This window comes from Microcaecilia unicolor, chromosome 2 (assembly GCF_901765095.1).
Source record: "Microcaecilia unicolor chromosome 2, aMicUni1.1, whole genome shotgun sequence".
NCBI classification, from domain to species: domain Eukaryota; kingdom Metazoa; phylum Chordata; class Amphibia; order Gymnophiona; family Siphonopidae; genus Microcaecilia; species Microcaecilia unicolor.
The window spans coordinates 463,926,030-463,944,493 of NC_044032.1; the positions used below are offsets into that span (position 1 = coordinate 463,926,030).

Below are 18,464 nucleotides of genomic sequence, written 5' to 3' on the forward strand. Positions count from 1 at the left end.
TCTCAGATGAGGAATTGATGAGCAGGGTGGGGGATTCCTGGGGTAATAGATTTGCTATACGACAGGTGAGGCATTATGTTGCTTCCTTGACTGGAGACCCTCTGGGAACACAGCTGGGGAGTAAGCTACAAGATTTTTTTCAGTCCATGGGTGAGGGAGAGATCACCATTTCGTTGCTCTTTAAAACACTAGCAAGGTGGCAGCCCCCCAGGGACTATGAGCCCCTGAAGAGAGCTTGGGAAAAGGAACTGGGCTCGTCAGTGGCATCATGGGTTATAACCAAATCGATAGCAAGAATACCCTTGTTAGTGTCAGATGCCCGAATGAGAGAATGTGCATACCGATGTATTTACAGAGGATATGTGGCTACCTCTCAATTGGCGCACATTGGAGGGAATCAAAGTCCAGAATGTCTTAAGTGTGGGAGGAGTCCCGGCACTCTGCTACATATGCTCTGGAGTTGCCCATCCTTGAGGAGGTTCTGGAGTCAAGTCTGAGGTTTCTGGGAAGGGCAGCTGGGGATTCCTGTTTTGGGGACAGTAGAACAATTACTTTTGGATATTCCGGGGACCTTTTAGAGGTAAAAATCGTTTTGAGACACTGATGCTCCGCAAGATGTGCCTATTAGCTAGGAAATGTATCTTACAGTACTGGACGGTTAAGGATCCTCCAGCGTATTGGCACTGGAGGACCCAGCTGCATTTGTTGGTATCTTGGGAGGCTGGAGATTCTAGGCTCTCACAGAGGGAGAGAATCTCTCTTCTGGCAATTTGGGGGCCTTATCTGCAGATCTTATGCCCCAGAGGACGCAGTTTACTCCTTAATGAAGGATGAGTTTATACCTTGTTAAAGAAGGGTTCCCTAAGGTTCCTGGGGGGGGAGGGGTAAGTTAGGAGAGGGGAGGTCTGGGGGGTGGAGGGGTGGGTAGGGGGGGCGGAGTTGGTAAGGTATAGACAGGCCTTCAAAGTTAGTACAGAGCTCATTGGGATTTTGGGTGTGAGGTTAAGTGACAAGGTTTTGTACCACTATTAGTTATTAATACCCGCAGAGTTTAATAGAAGCGGAGGGGGGGGTTCTGTATTGGTTTGGCAAAGTAGATCATAATTTGCAGTTAGGGCATGTTTGGGGATTCGTTCCTCTGTCTGTCTCTGGACATCACTTTTTGAATAATAAGCTATAGTTTGTAGTCTGTTGGATTTGGGGAGAGGGAGAGAGGAAGGACAAACTGAAGATGGGTTAGCCTTGGGAATGATGTTGCACACATTGCTTGCTTAAATGAGGTGCAGTTTAATATGAAATTGTTTAATTTGACCTGTCTTCAATATATAAAAATGTTAACGCAAAGAGGGGAGGGGGGGAAGAGGGAGGGTTAATAATACGGTAAGAGAAGTAAACGTTGAGAATGGTTGTATACTTACACTTAGTAAAGACTGGTATATACTGGTTGTTAATATTGTGATAAACGAGCCTGTATATTTTGTGGAGTTCTCAATAAAAATGTTTGAAATGTAAAAATAATACTTTGTAGGACATATAGTAGTAAATTTATTCTGATTTAATAAATACCATATACCTAACGAATCTTGAAATCTAGCCTTCCATCACCAAGAAGAGTGAAATATTTCTGTATCTCTCAAATGTGTAACTCTGGCATGATTGATCTAAGTTAATCAAAGTCATGTATTACATTTTCTCTGGCTCACATGACTGTGAGGTGCAAGCAGATGGACTCTGCATGCCTGTATTGCTTTTGCATCTTCTCATTGCTCAAGCAAACATTTTCTTCAAAGCCTTGAACTCAGTCACAGCGATAAGCTGCTGAAAAAGTTTTTGCATTTAATAGTCATTTCACATGTCTTCTCTTTGTTGTTCTTCCAGATATACAGATGTCATTGATGTTGTGCAGGCACTACAAACCCACCCTGATCTCGCTGTTAAATCTTCTTTCATCATCGGTTCAGTCACTACTTGTGTAGATCCTCTTAGCTGCTATATGGAACACAGGTGCAGTGGAAATACTGATAAAATATGAATCATTGCATCTGTACAAATGTGTGTTGCATTTTGTTAATGTCTTCATTAAGCCGCAAATGAGACCTCATTTACTAACCTGAGTTAACATTATAGTACATTTTAATGCTAATTATATATGTGGAGTGATATGATACAGACATTCAAATATTAGAAAGGTATTGTTATGTTTATATTTATTTAAAAAGCTTGATATTCCACCATTTCTGAATGCAGGCCATGGTGGCTAACAATTAAAACAATAAAAGTTAAGAGAGAAAAATGAAAAGAGCATCAAAAATAAACAGCATAGGAAAAGACCAGTCGGCAAAGAAATAATCATACATATTTAATGGGAAGCAAAAGGAGGTTAGACACATGTGAGTAAGCTGTTGGGATACTCAGACCACCTTGAAACTCCAAGCCCTTATGACAAGAGATTTAAAAGCTCTGTCAAAAGATAAGTTTTTAGTAAAATTTTATTTTATTAAAAAAAATTTTTTAACTTTATTAATTTTAAACAATACAATATTTGTAGAAACATGCATCTGCATATATTATTGAATTAAGAAAAAATAAAAAATAAATGTGACAGTGGGTTGGTAAAAATAAAGTAGAACAGCATATACAAACATACTATTAGGAAGTTAATTCCCTTTTGCAGGATTATATAGCTACCTAGCAGTGACCATGCTTTATAAAAGGACAAGACATGACCAAACCTTATGGCAGCTATTTTCTCATATCGCCTGTATGAACACAGCAGGTTCCACCATTCATGAAACGAAACAAGCTGATTATTTTTCCAATGCAGTGCAATCAGATGTAGGGCAAGAGAAATCATTAAGTTAAACAATTTAAGATATTTTTTGAGGGATTGGCAGGCCAGGAGTTGAAGCTTTGAGGATTAGTATTTTAATGGACAGAGTATCTTGAATTTTAAATATCTTCTGAATAGTGCCCCAAACTGAACGTCAGTATGATTGCAAATTACAACAGGAAAAAAGCAAATGATCTAGTGAACCCACTTCAGATTGACATGACCAACATAGATTTGAGGTACTTTGTTTTACTTTAGCAAGTTTTACAGGCATCCAGTAGGATTTATGGACAATATAGTAGGTGGACTGTAGAAGAGCAGCTGAAAAGGAGGATCGCATAGTTTTTGTCCAAAAAAGATCCCACTCCTTACTGGACAGCGAGACGTTTAGTTCATTTTCCCATGCAGAATTAAGGTCAGAACATATGTTAGGTTTTGACAATTGCACGAGTTTATACAATTTAGATGCAGACTTTGGGCTCATGAGGGATTGACATAGATTGCTGAAACTGGAGACTGTGGATTGACGATCTGGTGACGCAGGATAGAGACTTTCAATGATCTGAGTCAGATGTTCCCAAAACGTTCTATGCAAGTGAGGAATGTAGTGACAAGCACTACAATCCTGAAAAGGAATAACATTAACACCTGACAATAAATGCATTGGTGACCAAATATTAGCGAAGTACCATATTTTGCGGAGACTAGGAGAGGCTTTGAGCGAAAACATAGAGTTATACCAAATAGAAATATCAACAGAGTTTGACCATTTAAACTTTAAGAGAGAACACACAGAGTTTACTGAGCGCGCTGAGTTCTTTATCATCAGATGATGTGGAGCATATCTGAATCTGTTCATGGTCAGAAGTAGATTCAGTGGTAGAGGAAATATTTGTTCTCTTTCGAAAATTACCCATCTGGGGGTATCAGTTGACAAAGATGAGTACTATTGTTTGGTCTGAGACACCTGAAAGGCCAAATGATAAAGCTTAAAATCTGGTACATTTAAAACCCCGAGGCTTTTGGGAATTTTTAAATTTTTTAAATGACAATTCAGAACGAATGTGAGGAGGGAGTGAATTTCAAAGTGAAGATGCCAGGAAATAGAAAGCAGACGAATGAGTGGATTCATAATCTGCAAATCTGGGAGAGGGGAGAACCAAAGAGTGGGAATCCAGTAAACAGAGGTCAGGAGAGTGGTGTACGGTGTTACAACAGAGGTATGATAAGCTGGTGTACTGAGATGAAGCGCTTTATGGGTCAGGCATAAAATTTGAACAAACATCTGAAGTGTACTGGAGCCAGTGCAACTGAAGGAAAAGAGGAGTGATATCGTATTTCCACACCTTATACAGAAAACGAGCCACAGAGTTATGCAAAGGGAGGGAGGGAGGGGGAAGACTCTGGAACTCAGAGGGAGGGGGAGAAGACCCTGGGACTCGGAGGGAGGTAGGGAATGACCCTGGAGCTCGGAGGGAGGAGACGGACGACCCTGGAACTCGGAGGGAGGGACGACCCTGGAACTCGGAGGAAGGGAGGGGGATGACCCTGGAACTCAGAGGGAAGGGGGCCCATGGCACACACACTCATTCTCACACACTCTCTCTCTCACAGGCACACTCGCACCCAGTCTCACTCTCTCTGTCACACGCACATTCACTCTCTCTCACACACACTCTCTCAAACATACACACTCCGAGGAAAACCTTGCTAGCGCCCGTTTCATTTGTGTCAGAAACAGGCCTTTTATAAATCAGATATTAAAATATTTATGAAATACATTTTCAAAGCTTTACGGAAATGTAGGTAAGTGGGTAAAGTCTTTATCTGAATAATTATATTATCTAAATTTTACTTGATTGAATCTTAAGAGCTATCCAAAAGGCCTTAAAATGAATATCTTTAGTACTAGAGTAACCTAGAGTTAAAGTAGAATTAAAACGATAAGTGTGCCTTACCACAGAGTAGGTTAAAAGTTGTATACAAAAAAAAAATCTTAAACCAAGTAAAATGTTAAATACTAAACAAGCTATTTTAAATTCAATCCGAGCACTTTTGGATCCATCTTCAGTTTTAGAAGCATTTCCATTTATTTATTCACCACAGACTAACTGACCTGTAGTTCCCAGTCCCTCTCTTACTTTTGCTTTCTGGAGAGGGGCCACATCCACCCTTCTCCAGTCCTGGTGGGCCACTCCCATCTCTAAAAAAAAAAAGTATTGAAAAGGTCAGATAGTGAAGCCAACAGAATTTCCCTAAATTTCTTCAGTACATTTGGATGAATACCTTAGAAAAGTAGCCTAATCTTTAGTACAGTGGGCTAAGAACTGGGTTCAAGTCCCACTGAAGCACTTTGTGACTCTGGGCAAGTCACTTAACCCTCCCACTGCCCCAGGTACAAAATAAGAACCTATATATAATATGTAAACCATTTTGGTTGTAACCATGGAAAGGCGTTATATAAAATCCCATCCCCGTTCCCTTCTGGCTCCACCTCTTTGTCTACCTTTAACAGATAAGTTTTTTTTTTTTTGTTACATTTGTACCCCGTGCTTTCCCACTCATGGCAGGCTCAATGCGGCTTACATGGGGCAATGGAGGGTTAAGTGACTTGCCCAGAGTCATTAAGGTAGGATATCTATTTGTGTGGTCCTACTTAATGTATAAACTTAATAGGTTAGCAGTTGAATACCACTGCGATCTGGTTCAGTTAATTCAGTTAAATCTATGCTGCTAAAATACCTCCTATTCCTTCTGTCCGCAGTAGTTATGCATCGGCTGGTTCCAGATCTTTAAAACAAGAATTATGAGGCTTACTCTGAAGCTAAATGCATAAATCCTTTTGGATGTCAGTCTCTTTATTTTCTGAAATTTTCTGTTTTCTTCTTAGGTTTTTTTTCCCAAAATTCTTGGACCAGTGTTCACAAGGTGAGTAAGATATTTAATTTCTTTGTCAAATTATGTTAGAAACTGTGTCCAAAATGGTTATTAGTTAAAACATTATCTTTCACTTTGAGGTCCCCTGTTTATCCTGTATCTTGTTATCTAAAAATAAAAAATGAAATATGAGATGGAATAGTAATCACAGAAACTGATTTGGCCACCAAGCTTTATAAGTACTTGCTCATGTGACACCACACTTCAGAAGAAATAGAGATTGGGTGGCTATAGGCAACTGTAAAAACAGTGATTTTGCCACCAGTCATTAGATGATATATTATTTTAACACAGTGAATAGTGGAGTGCCGCAGGGATCTGTACTGGAACCAGTTCTATTTAACATATTTATAAATGATATGGAAAATGGAACGAGTGAGGAGATTAAATTTGTAGATGATGCAAAATCATTCAAGGTTGTCGAAACACATGCGGATTATGAAAAATTGCAGGAAGACTTTAGGAAACTGGAAGACTGGACATACAAATGACAGATGAAATTTAATGCGGACAAATGCAAAGTGATGCACATTGGGAAGAATAGTCCAAATCATAGTTACCTGATGCTAGGGTCCACCTTAGGAGTCAGCACTCAAGAAAAGATCTAGGTGTCATTGTAGACAATATGCTGAAATCTTCTGCCCAATGTGTGGCAGTGGGCAAAAAAAGCAAACAGGATGCTAGGAATTATTAGGAAAGGGATGCAAAATAAGACCAAGAATATTATAATGCCTCTGTATTGCTCCATGGTGTGACCTCACCTTGAGTATTGCCTTCAATTCTGTTCGCCATATCTAAAAAAAAAAAATACAGCAGAATTAGTAAAGGTTCCAAGAAGAGCGATCAAAATGATAAAGGGGATGGAACGCTTCCCATATGAGGAACGGCTAAAGAGGTTAGGCTCTTCAGCTTGGAAAAGAGACAGCTGAGGAGAGATGTGGTTAAGGTCTATAAAATCCTGAGTAGTGTAGAACTTGTAGAAGTGAATCGATTTTTCACTCTTTCAAACGGTACAAAGACCAGGGGACACTTGGTTAAATTACATGGAAATAGTTTTAAAACAAATAGGAGGAAATATTTTTTCACTCAAAGAATAGTTAAGCTCTGGAACTCGCTACCAGAGGATGTGGTAACAGCGGTTATCATATTTAGGGCTCTGTTTACTAAGGTGCGCTAGCGTTTTTAGCGCGTGCATAAAATTAGCACATGCTGTGTAGGCACCCATAGGAATATTGTGGGCACCTACACAGCACACGCTAATGGTTAGCGCACTCTAAAAGCACTAACACGCCTCTAATGTGGCTTAATAAATGGGGCCCTTAGTTAGTTAGTTATTGGGATTTAATTGCCTTTATGAAGAGTCACCCAAGGCGGTGTACAGCAGGTACAGTTTAACATAAAAAAGTTTGGATAAATTCCTGGAAGAAAACTCCATAGTCTGCTATTGAGACAGACATGGGGAAGCCGCTGCTTGCCCCAGGATTGGTAGCATGAAATGTTGCTACTAATTGGGTTTCTGCCTGGTTCTTGTGACCTAGATTGGCCAATTTGGAAGCAAGATACTGGGCAAGATGGACCATTGATCTGCCCAGTATGGCTATTCTTATGTTCTTATCTTAGGTGCTTAAAGCTGATATTCAGCAGTATAATATAGATAGAGTCCTCTCCTGCCTGGTTAAATCACTTTAAATATTGACCTTGTTGCTTTTAAACATTTTGCAGGTTGTATGGGGGGGGGGGGGGGGGGGGTTGAGTAAAAGATTTTCAAATTGTATGTACACTTTAATATGTTGTTGACTTTTGTTAAATATGTTACTTGCGAAGCAGACTATTCCCTAGTTAAGTGTTAATAAAGACTACTCTTAAATAAAAAGTTTTGCAGTTGTAGAACATTACAGTGTTTTAGCACACACTTGTCAGTCTCAGATACATCATTGCAGGGGCAGCAGAGCACTTTTATGTTTGGGGGGCCCAAGCTCTCCCCCTCCAGCTTTGCCCCCTGACTCCACTGCATCCCCAGTTCCAAAACCCACCCTCCTTCACCCCAACCTCCCCCCTTACCTTACCTACCATCTCATAGCCACCCCATGTTATCCAGCATTTTTCTCCTTCCCTGCCTTTCAACTCCACATGTTCAGCATCTCACTCCTTCCCTCCCCCACTCCATAGTGTCCAGTTTCTCTCCATATGCACATGCTAAAGACCTGCTGGATCCCATCACATCCGAACTTCCTGTTTTGGATGGTGCAGAAGCCAGCCGACCTTGAGTATGCTTAGATGCTCAAGGATCCACGCTGGCTGGTTACAATGCCTTTCTGCAGTTTTACAGCCCCAGGAGAGGGAAGTGAAAATTAAAAAAAAAAGGAAACCCCTCATGGGGGAGCAGGGAAGAAGGGATACAATGTTTCCTTTAAGGAGTGAGTTGATGTGAGCAAAACTTTTCCATTACATTATCCTGTGAGCATTTCTCACAGTTACGTACACAGATGTGTTCGCACACACATACACATACATAAAAACTCACAGGGAGATTGGAAAGACTTCGATGAACCATGTTTTATTTGTGCTTTCCCTACTTGTTTGCCTGTATTTTAACTGTAGCTACTCTGAATTTTACTCAGCTGCTGGATGTGTAGCACTGCTTAGAGGGAACCCTACTCTCCCTGTATGAGCACCAAACTTTAGAAAAAAAAATTTTCCCTTTCCCAGTGCCTCTGTTACTGATGCTATTATGCACACTGAATGCACTCTAGAGAATTATGTACAAAAAAAAAATGCACAACCAAATAATACAAAATATTAGTGTTTGCAGTATTCTGAAATTATACGCAGATACTTTAACACTTGGCTCTCAGTCAGCCCTAGCTCCCCAGTCCACCATCTTCCTGTTGGTTACATGAGCAGTGATGTTCAGTGGCACTTTAACAGAAATCCTGTGGGTACAAAACATTAAATGTCACTCAGGACCTACAGAGCAATGCTTTCATATGATAATGGCAGTAACTTCCATGAGTCACACAGAAAAAGACAACACCATAACCACTAAAATGTAAACACCATAACCATAAAACTAAAAGGTAAATCTATTGGAAAACTGTTAGCATTGTTTGCACAGATCAATCTTGCACAAACAATGCTAACAGAAAACCATGTCTCTTTCGCACAGACAGAATACAGATAGATCCTTACCCAGTATAGAATAAGTAATCATAAACTAAAAATAGAAATATGTCGACAGAAATTAAACTGAACTCCTAAGAAGCCAGACTCTGCATACACAGAACACCAGAGAAAGAGAAACAGTGATGCTTCTCTAACTATACTGGGCAAAATATAAAGACAGTGGACATAAATTTAAAAAGCTGATATATTCCAATCGTATTACAAATTAACAAATGCAACAAAAAAATGGAAAATGCAACGATACCATTTTCTTGAACTTACTACATTTTTCAATTAGTTTTCAGAGGCCAAAACCATCTTCTCCAGATCAGGACAGTATACTTCTATTATGGTGTCCTGTCCTGACCTGAGGAAGGAGGTTTTGGTCTCCGAAAGTTAGTAAAATATGTATTAAATTTAGTCCAATAAAAAGATATCACCTTATTTCCATTTTCTATTTATAGGTATTAAAGTTTATTAACACAGCTACCACACTACTTTATCCTAAACTAAAAATAAGACTGTTTTCTGTTTTTTCTTTCTGAACATTTACTTTTTCTAATTCTGTTTCTCCCAGTCTCTGGTTTCTACTTTCCTTCTCTCCTGCCGGGAATTCCTGTCCATTTGTCATTTCTCGCCTTTTCCTTTCATCTTTCTTCAATATTTTTATTCTGCCTCTGTCCACATTTAATTATTTCATACTATCTAGTCTTCAATTTCCCTCTTTTTGCTGTGTCTTCCTCTCTTTCCTTCTACCCAGCTCTCCTATTCTACTTCCTCTTATTCCCCAATCTCTAACTCTAGCCTCTGCCCCATTCAGCATCTTCCCTCTCTCTCTGCTTCTTCCATCCATCTGCCTTCCTTTTTCCCCTTCCTTCCAGCGTCTGCCCTCTCTCCCCTTTCCAGCCAGTGTCTGTCCTCTCTCTGCCCTTTCTCTACATCTTCTGTCCTTTCTCGTCCCGTTCTATCCAGCAGCTGCCTTCTTTCTCTTCCCCTTCCATCCATTGTTTGCCCTCTCTCTTCCCCTTCCATCTAGCATTTACCCCTTTCTTCCCCCTTCCATTTAGCACCCACCCTCTTTCTCTTCCCCCTTCTATCTAACGTCTTCCCTTTCCCCATCCAGTATCTTCCCTCTTTCTCTCCCCCTTTCATCCAGTATTATCCCTCTTTCTTCCCTCCTTTCATCCAGTATTATCTCTTTCTTCCCTCCTTTCATCCATCATCTTGTCTACCTCATCCAGCATCTGCCGTCTTTCCTTCCTCCTTCTGTCCATCATCTTCTCTCTCCCATCCAGTATCTGCCATCATTCTTCCCCCTTCCATCCAGCATCTTCTCTCCCCATCCAGCATCTGCCCCCTTTCTTCCCCCTTCCATCCAGCATCTGCCCTTTTTCTGTCCCCTTTCCATCCAGCATCTGCCCTCTTTCTTCCTTCCATCCAGCTTCTGCCCTCTTCTTCTCCCCCTTCCATCCAGCTTCTGCCCTCTTCTTCTCCCCCTTCCATCCAGCTTCTGCCCTCTTCTTCTCCCCCTTCCATCCAGCTTCTGCCCTCTTCTTCTCCCCCTTCCATGTAGCTTCTGCCGTCTTCTTCTCCCCCTTCCATGTAGCTTCTGCCCTCTTCTTCTCCCCCTTCCATCTAGCATCTGCCCTCTTCTTCTTCCCTTCTATCCAGCATCTTTTCTCCTCTCTGTCTCGCCCCTCTTGCTGCAACCCTCACTGCTGCTGCTTTAAACAAAGAGCAGCAGTGGCAAAACAAAGTACCTCTGTTGCGAGGCCGCACTGGGCACAGGTGCAGCTGCCGGCTGTGCCCCGGAATAGGAAGAGACATCAGAGGGAGGGTGAGACTGGCAGCCACATCTGTGCATAGTGCGGCCCAGTGATGGAGGTACTTTGTTTTGCCACTGCTACTCTTGGTTTAAAGCAACAGCAGCAAGGAGGTGGGGATTGTTCTGGTGCCCAGCTGCACATTGGCAGGAGAGAGAACATTTTGGGGTTGCCATGGCACTCCCTGTTTCAATACCGCATCACTGGGTTAAATTTTTTTGGGCCTGGTATTCAGATGTGGTGGTTGTTGGATAAAGTGTTTGTGTGTTATTCCTATATTCGGTGACACAATTTAAGAACTGGTGCTGAATATATGTTTATGTGCATCTGGCACTGCCACATCCTTCTGTAAAGCCTGCGGTTTCACTGACTTAACTTTAAAAAGTAAGCTAGGTGGACAGCAGCTGAATTTCACAGATCTCAAGATAACTTTTTAGATTACCTCCAGCTTGCCTCTAACCCCACCTCCAAGCACATAAATAAATGAATAGGCATTATCGGGTCAGTATGTAATCCCCACAGCCAGTGTTTTGTAAAAATGCTGACCACAGTGTTGAAATATTTCTCTCAAATTCTGCACTGGTATCCCTGGAAACTGTGGTGCTAAATATACATGTAGATCTGTAGCTGCTACTGCTATATGGATAGTGGCAACAGAGTATTACTGCTATCTATATAGTTGGATAGAATGCCCTCTTTCCTCCCAGGCACCATACGGATAGAGCTGGATTGGATAGAGGACGTTTTCAGTGGTGCTACCCATATAATAAAAGACAATGGATCAAGAAGATGAAGAAGAGCGAACTTTATTAAAATAGCCTAATGTGGCCACATTTTGCCTATGGCAGGCTGCTTCAGGGGCAGCGACTGTTAATCAGACATACATCAAATTAAAAACAACTATACTCAAAACCTATATACAACATAAATCTAGTTAGGACCATAGTATGAGCATCCAAAATACACTAAAAGCAAATAATAAATAATCCAAGTGTAATAGATAATAAATAATTGAAGTGTAATAAATAATAGTAAAAACATTAAAGTGATACTATAAATTATCTGCTGAATATCAAAAGAATAAATAACATACATAATAAAATCATACATAATTAAAAAGTGTAAGCATGCAAATCTTCCAAAGACTTAAAAGTACCTTAATAGTGCATCAGTATAAATAGTGTCCATATCTCTAGTAATGCTCAGTGTCTCATTGTAAAACAGCATTCAAATAGTGCTCTGTATCTTATTATTAGATTGTAAGCTCTTTGAGCAGGGATTGTCTCTCTTTGTTAAATTGTACATTCTCCGAGGACAAGCAGGCTGCTTGTTCTCACTGATGGGTGACGTCCACGGCAGCCCCTCCAGTCAGAAAACTTTACTAGCAAAGGCCTTTGCTAGTCCTCGCGCGCCCATGCGCACTGCGCATGTGCGGCCGTCTTCCCGCCCGAACCGGCTCGTGTTCGTCAGTCTTCTTTTGTCCGCGCTCGGGACGGTCGTGTTTTGCGCCGTTTCGCGCCCCTCAAAGTCGACCCTCGCGCGTCTTTGCGATTTTCGCTGAAAAAAAAAAATAATAATAAAAAAGAGGACCTTTACGGTCTTTACCACTTTCCCGTGCTTCCAGATTTTGCCCCGCGTAAGTTTCCTTTCGCTTTCGGGGTAGGCCTTTTTTGAGGCCTCGGTACGGGTTTTTTCTCTCCCTATTTTTGGTGCCTATTTTGCCATTACGAGTTTTGATTTCGCCGGCGTGATTTTTCCGCCCATGTCATCGAAGTCTCCCAGCGGCTTCAAGAAGTGCACCCGGGTAATCTCGCTCACTGATAGGCACGCGTCGTGTCTGGGGGCTGGGCACCGCCCGCAGACCTTTAGTCTTTGCGCCCTTTTACAAAAGAGGACTCAGGTAGCGAGATTGGCCCAGTGGAACGTGTTGTTCTTGGGCTCTTCGTCGGCAACAGCACCGGGGGCATCGAGTGCATCGACGTCGACACCATCAAGACGTTCGACCTCGGCATCGAGGCATCCGACCCTCTGCATCGTCGGTACTGAGACATCGAAAGGCTGCGTCGGCGTCGGTGGTACCGGGACCTCCACTAGTGCTGATGTCGTCGGACGGTGGTGCTTCGACTGGAGTGCAGATGAGGGCTGTCCATTCCCCTGCTGGTGGCGGTGAGCCTTCGGGTGGGTCTCCCCCTACCCTGAGGGCTCCTGCGGTACAGCCCCCCTGAGACCGACCTTCTTCGGCCTCGGCCCCGAGGAAGCGACGGCTGGATTCTACGTCCTCCTCATCGGTACCGGCAAGTTCCGGTGACATGCTTCGTTTGAAAAAGTCAAAGAAGCATCGACACCGGTCTCCTTCCCGCATCGGTACCGAGAGCTCTGGGCCGCCGAGGGAGTCGGCACCCAGTAGGCATCGGCACCGGGAGGACCGCTCACCCTCTGTTCAGGAGGTGTCGATGCGCTCCACCTTGGACAGCCCGGAACAGCCTCCACGCCCAGAACAGACTCTGACCATGACGCCTGCATCGGCTTCCATGTCTTGCTCCACAGCCGCTCTGCACGAGAGTCTCCGGGCCGTTTTCCCAGAGATCCTGGGAGAGCTGTTGCGCCCTTCCCCTCCGGTACTGGGGGTGCTTGCGCCACCGGTACCGTCGAGTGAGGCGCCGGCTGGCCCCTTGCCCGGGGTCAGGTCTCCGACATCGGTGCCGCTTGCGGTACCGACTGCGGTCGCCTCCCAGGAAGGCTCCCCGACGACGACGGCGGAGGGAGCTTCGCCGGTGCTGGCGAGGGAGTCTACCTCTCGACACTCCCACCGTGGCCGTGTTTCCACGGAGTCGAGCCGGGCACGGCTTCAGACACAGGTTCATGAACTTGTCTGATACCGATGGTGAGGCCTCGTGGGAGGAGGAGGAGGACATCAGATATTTCTCTGACGAGGAGTCTGATGGCCTTCCTTCTGATCCCACTGAAAGGCAGCTTTCTCCTCCCGAGAGTCTGTCTTTTGCGGCCTTTGTCCGGGAGATGTCTACGGCCATCCCCTTCCCGGTGGTTGTGGAGGATGAGCCCAGGGCTGAAATGTTTGAGCTCTTGGACTATCCTTCTCCACCTAAGGAAGCGTCCACAGTACCCATGCATCATGTCCTAAAGAAGACATTGCTGGCGAACTGGACCAAGCCTCTAACTAATCCCCACATTCCCAAGAAGATCGAGTCCCAGTACCGGATCCATGGGGACCCAGAGCTGATGCGCACTCAGTTGCCTCACGACTCTGGTGTGGTGGATCTGGCCCTAAAGAAGGCTAAGAGTTCTAGGGAGCATGCTTCGGCGCCCCCAGGCAAGGACTCTAGAACCTTAGACTCCTTTGGGAGGAAGGCCTACCATTCTTCTATGCTCGTGGCCAAAATCCAGTCTTACCAGCTCTACACGAGCATACATATGCGGAACAATGTGCGGCAGTTGGCGGGCTTGGTGGACAAGCTCCCTCCTGAGCAAGCCAAGCCATTTCAGGAGGTGGTCAGGCAGCTGATGGCGTGCAGAAAATTTCTGGCCAGAGGGGTATATGATACCTTTGATGTTGTATCCAGGGCCGCTGCTCAAGGTGTGGTGATGCGCAGACTCTCATGGCTGCGTGCCTCCGACCTGGAGGATAGGATCCAGCAGCGGATTGCGGACTCCCCTTGCCGAGCAGACAATATTTTTGGAGAGAAAGTCGAACAGGTGGTAGAGCAGCTCCACCAGTGGGATACTGCTTTCGACAAGTTCTCCCGCCGGCAGCCTTCAGCATCTACCTCCTCAGGTAGACGTTTTTATGGGGGAAGGAAGACTGTTCCCTACTCTTCTGGTAAGCGTAGGTACAATCCTCCTTCTCGACAGCCTGCGGTCCAGGCTAAGCCCCAGCGTGCTTGCTCTCGTCAGCAGCGTGCGCCCCAGCAAAAGCAAGGGGCGCGCTTTTGACTGGCTCCAGCAGAGCATAGCCAACATCAACGTGTCCGTGCCGGGCGATCTGCCGGTCGGGGGGAGGTTGAAAGTTTTTCACCAAAGGTGGCCTCTTATAACCTCCGACCGTTGGGTTCTTCAAATAGTCCGGCAAGGATACACCCTCAATTTGGCCTCCAAACCTCCAAATTGCCCACCGGGAGCTCAATCTTACAGCTTCCAGCACAAGCAGGTACTTGCAGAGGAACTCTCCGCCCTTCTCAGCGCCAATGCGGTCGAGCCCGTGCCATCCGGGCAAGAAGGGCTGGGATTCTATTCCAGGTACTTCCTTGTGGAAAAGAAAACGGGGGATGCGTCCCATCTTAGACCTAAGGGCCCTGAACAAATATCTGGTCAAGGAAAAGTTCAGGATGCTTTCCCTGGGCACCCTTCTCCCCATGATTCAGGAAAACGATTGGCTATGCTCTCTGGACTTGAAGGATGCCTACACGCACATCCCTATACTGCCAGCTCACAGACAGTATCTGCGATTTCAGCTGGGCACACGTCACTTCCAGTACTGTGTGCTACCCTTTGGGCTCGCCTCTGTGCCCAGAGTGTTCACGAAGTGCCTGGCTGTCGTAGCAGCGGCGCTTCGCAGGCTGGGAGTACACGTGTTCCCCTATCTCGACGATTGGCTGGTGAAGAACACATCCGAGGCAGGAGCTCTACAGTCCATGCAGATGACTATTCGCCTCCTGGAGCTACTGGGGTTTGTGATAAATTATCCAAAGTCCCATCTTCTCCCAGTACAGAGACTCAAATTCATAGGAGTTCTGCTAGATTCTCGGACGGCTCGTGCCTATCTCCCAGAGACGAGGGCCAACAACTTATTGTCCCTTGTCTCGCGGGTGCGAGCGTCCCAGCAGATCACAGCTCGGCAGATGTTGAGATTGCTGGGCCACATGGCCTCCACAGTTCATGTGACTCCCATGGCCCACCTTCACATGCGATCTGCTCAGTGGACCCTAGCTTCCCAGTGGTTTCAGGCTGCTGGGGATCTAGAAGACGTGATCCACTTGTCCACGAGTTTTCTCAAATCCCTGTATTGGTGGACGATTTGGTCCAATTTGACTCTGGGACGTCCTTTCCAAATTCCTCAGCCACAAAAAGTGCTGACTACGGATGCGTCTCTCCTGGGGTGGGGAGCTCATGTCGATGGGCTTCACACCCAAGGAAGCTGGTCCCTCCAGGAACGCGATCTGCAGATCAATCTCCTGGAGTTACGAGCGGTCTGGAACGCTCTGAAAGCTTTCAGAGATCGGCTGTCCCACCAAATTATCCAAATTCAGACAGACAACCAGGTTGCCATGTATTACATCAACAAGCAGGGGGGCACCGGATCTCGCCCCCTGTGTCAGGAAGCCATCTGCATGTGGCTGTGGGCTCGCCGTTACGGCATGTTGCTCCAAGCCAAATACCTGGCAGGCGTAAACAACAGTCTGGCCGACAGGTTGAGCAGGATCATGAAACCTCACGAGTGGTCGCTCAATTCCAGGGTAGTGCGGCAGATCTTCCAGGTGTGAGGCACCCCCTTGGTGGATCTCTTTGCATCTCAGGCCAACCACAAGGTCCCTCAGTTCTGTTCCAGACTTCAGGCCCACGGCAGACTGGCATCGGGGGGAAGGTCTACTGTATGCTTATCCTCCCATACCTCTGGTGGGGAAGACTTTGTTGAAACTCAAGCAAGACCGAGGCACCATGATTCTGATTGCACCGTTTTGGCCGTGTCAGATCTGGTTCCCTCTTCTTCTGGAGTTGTCCTCCGAAGAACTGTGGAGATTGGAGTGTTTTCCGACCCTCATCACACAGGATGAAGGGGCGCTTCTGCATCCCAACCTCCAGTCCCTGGCTCTCACGGCCTGGATGTTGAGAGCATAGACTTTGCCTCTCTGGGTCTGTCAGAGGGTGTCTCCCGTGTTTTGCTTGCTTCCAGGAAAGATTCCACTAAGAGGAGTTACTTCTTTCTTTGGAGGAGGTTTGCCGTCTGGTGTGACAGCAAGGCCCTAGATCCTCGCTCTTGTTCTACACAGACCCTGCTTGACTACCTTCTGCACTTGTCTGAGTCTGGTCTCAAGACCAACTCTGTAAGGGTTCACCTTAGCGCAATCAGTGCATACCATTACCGTGTGGAAGGTAAGCCGATCTCAGGACAGCCTTTAGTTGTTTGCTTCATAAGAGGTTTGCTTTTGTCAAAGCCCCCCGTCAAACCTTCTACAGTGTCATGGGATCTCAATGTCGTTCTCACCCAGCTGATGAAACCTCCTTTTGAGCCACTGAACTCCTGCCATCTGAAGTACTTGACCTGGAAGGTCATTTTCTTGGTGGCAGTTACTTCAGCTCGTAGAATCAGTGAGCTTCAGGCACTGGTAGCCCAGGCCCCTTACACCAAATTTCATCATAACAGATTAGTCCTCCGCACTCACCCTAAGTTCTTGCCAAAGGTAGTGTCAGAGTTCCATCTGAACCAGTCAATTGTCTTGCCAACATTCTTTTCCCGTCCTCATTCCTGACCTGCTGAACGTCAGCTGCACACATTGGACTGCAAAAGAGCATTGGCCTTCTATCTGGAGCGGACACAGCCCAACAGACAGTCCGCCCAATTGTTTTTCTTTTGATCCCAACAGGAGGGGAGTGGCTGTGGGGAAACGCACCACATCCAATTGGCTAGCAGATTGCATTTCCTTCACTTACGCCCAGGCTGGGCTGGCTCTTGAGGGTCATGTCACGGCTCACAATGTCAGAGCCATGGCTGCGTCAGTGGCCCACTTGAAGTCAGCCACTATTGAAGAGATCTGCAAAGCTGCGACGTGGTCATCTGTCCACACATTCACATCTCATTACTGCCTGCAGCAGGATACCCGACGTGACAGTCGGTTCGGGCAGTCAGTGCTTCAGAATATGTTCGGGGTTTAGAATCCAACTCCACCCCCCTAGGCCCATGTTTTATTCTGTTCCAGGCTACACTCTCTGTTAGTTGGATAAGTTGTTAGGTCAATCTCAGTTATGTCCTCGCCATTGCGATGCCCAATTGACCATGTTTGTTGTTTTGAGTGAGCCTGGGGGCTAGGGATACCCCATCAGTGAGAACAAGCAGCCTGCTTGTCCTCGGAGAAAGCGAATGCTACATACCTGTAGAAGGTATTCTCCGAGGACAGCAGGCTGATTGTTCTCACAAACCCGCCCGCCTCCCCTTTGGCGTTGTGTCTTCCCTTGTTTGTCTTGCTGCATATGGGACTGACGAACACGAGCCGGTTCGGGCGGGAAGAGAGCCGCGCATGCGCGGTGCGCATGGGCGCGCGAGGACTAGCAAAGGCCTTTGCTAGTAAAGTTTTCCGATTGGAGGGGCTGCCGTGGACATCACCCATCAGTGAGAACAATCAGCCTGCTGTCCTCGGAGAATACCTTCTACAGGTATGTAGCATTCGCTGCGCTGCGTAACCCTAGTAGCGCTCTAGAAATGTTAAGTAGTAGTAGTATCTTGGTTATAGAGCCAAATGTGAATCATGCAACTAATCATTCCAGACAGCTACATACTGAAAGGGAATTTTAAAAGCACACTTCCCTTCAGTGGAGGTAGGGCTGCTGGCACCCTATGAGTATTACAACCAAATAAGTCAGCAATTGAATCCAGGCAGAAAAAAATCAGGTATAAAAAGATCCATGCACAAATCATTAAAGCTCACAGAATTACAAGGTAGTGGCGGCAGCATATGAATTGAAAGGTAAGGGATAGCAGC

General features: G+C 45.4%; 1 protein-coding gene across 1 annotated transcript in view; it reads left to right on the top strand.

Moving 5' to 3' along the window:
- The window catches only part of C2H20orf194 (chromosome 2 C20orf194 homolog), a 441,211-nt gene that overhangs the window by 370,258 nt on the left and 52,489 nt on the right, over positions 1–18,464 (top strand). Inside the window, exons 28-29 of the mRNA XM_030190991.1 lie at positions 1,879–2,004; positions 5,721–5,758. Coding sequence (XP_030046851.1) covers positions 1,879–2,004; positions 5,721–5,758 — 164 coding nt within the window. The remainder of the gene's footprint in view (positions 1–1,878; positions 2,005–5,720; positions 5,759–18,464) is intronic.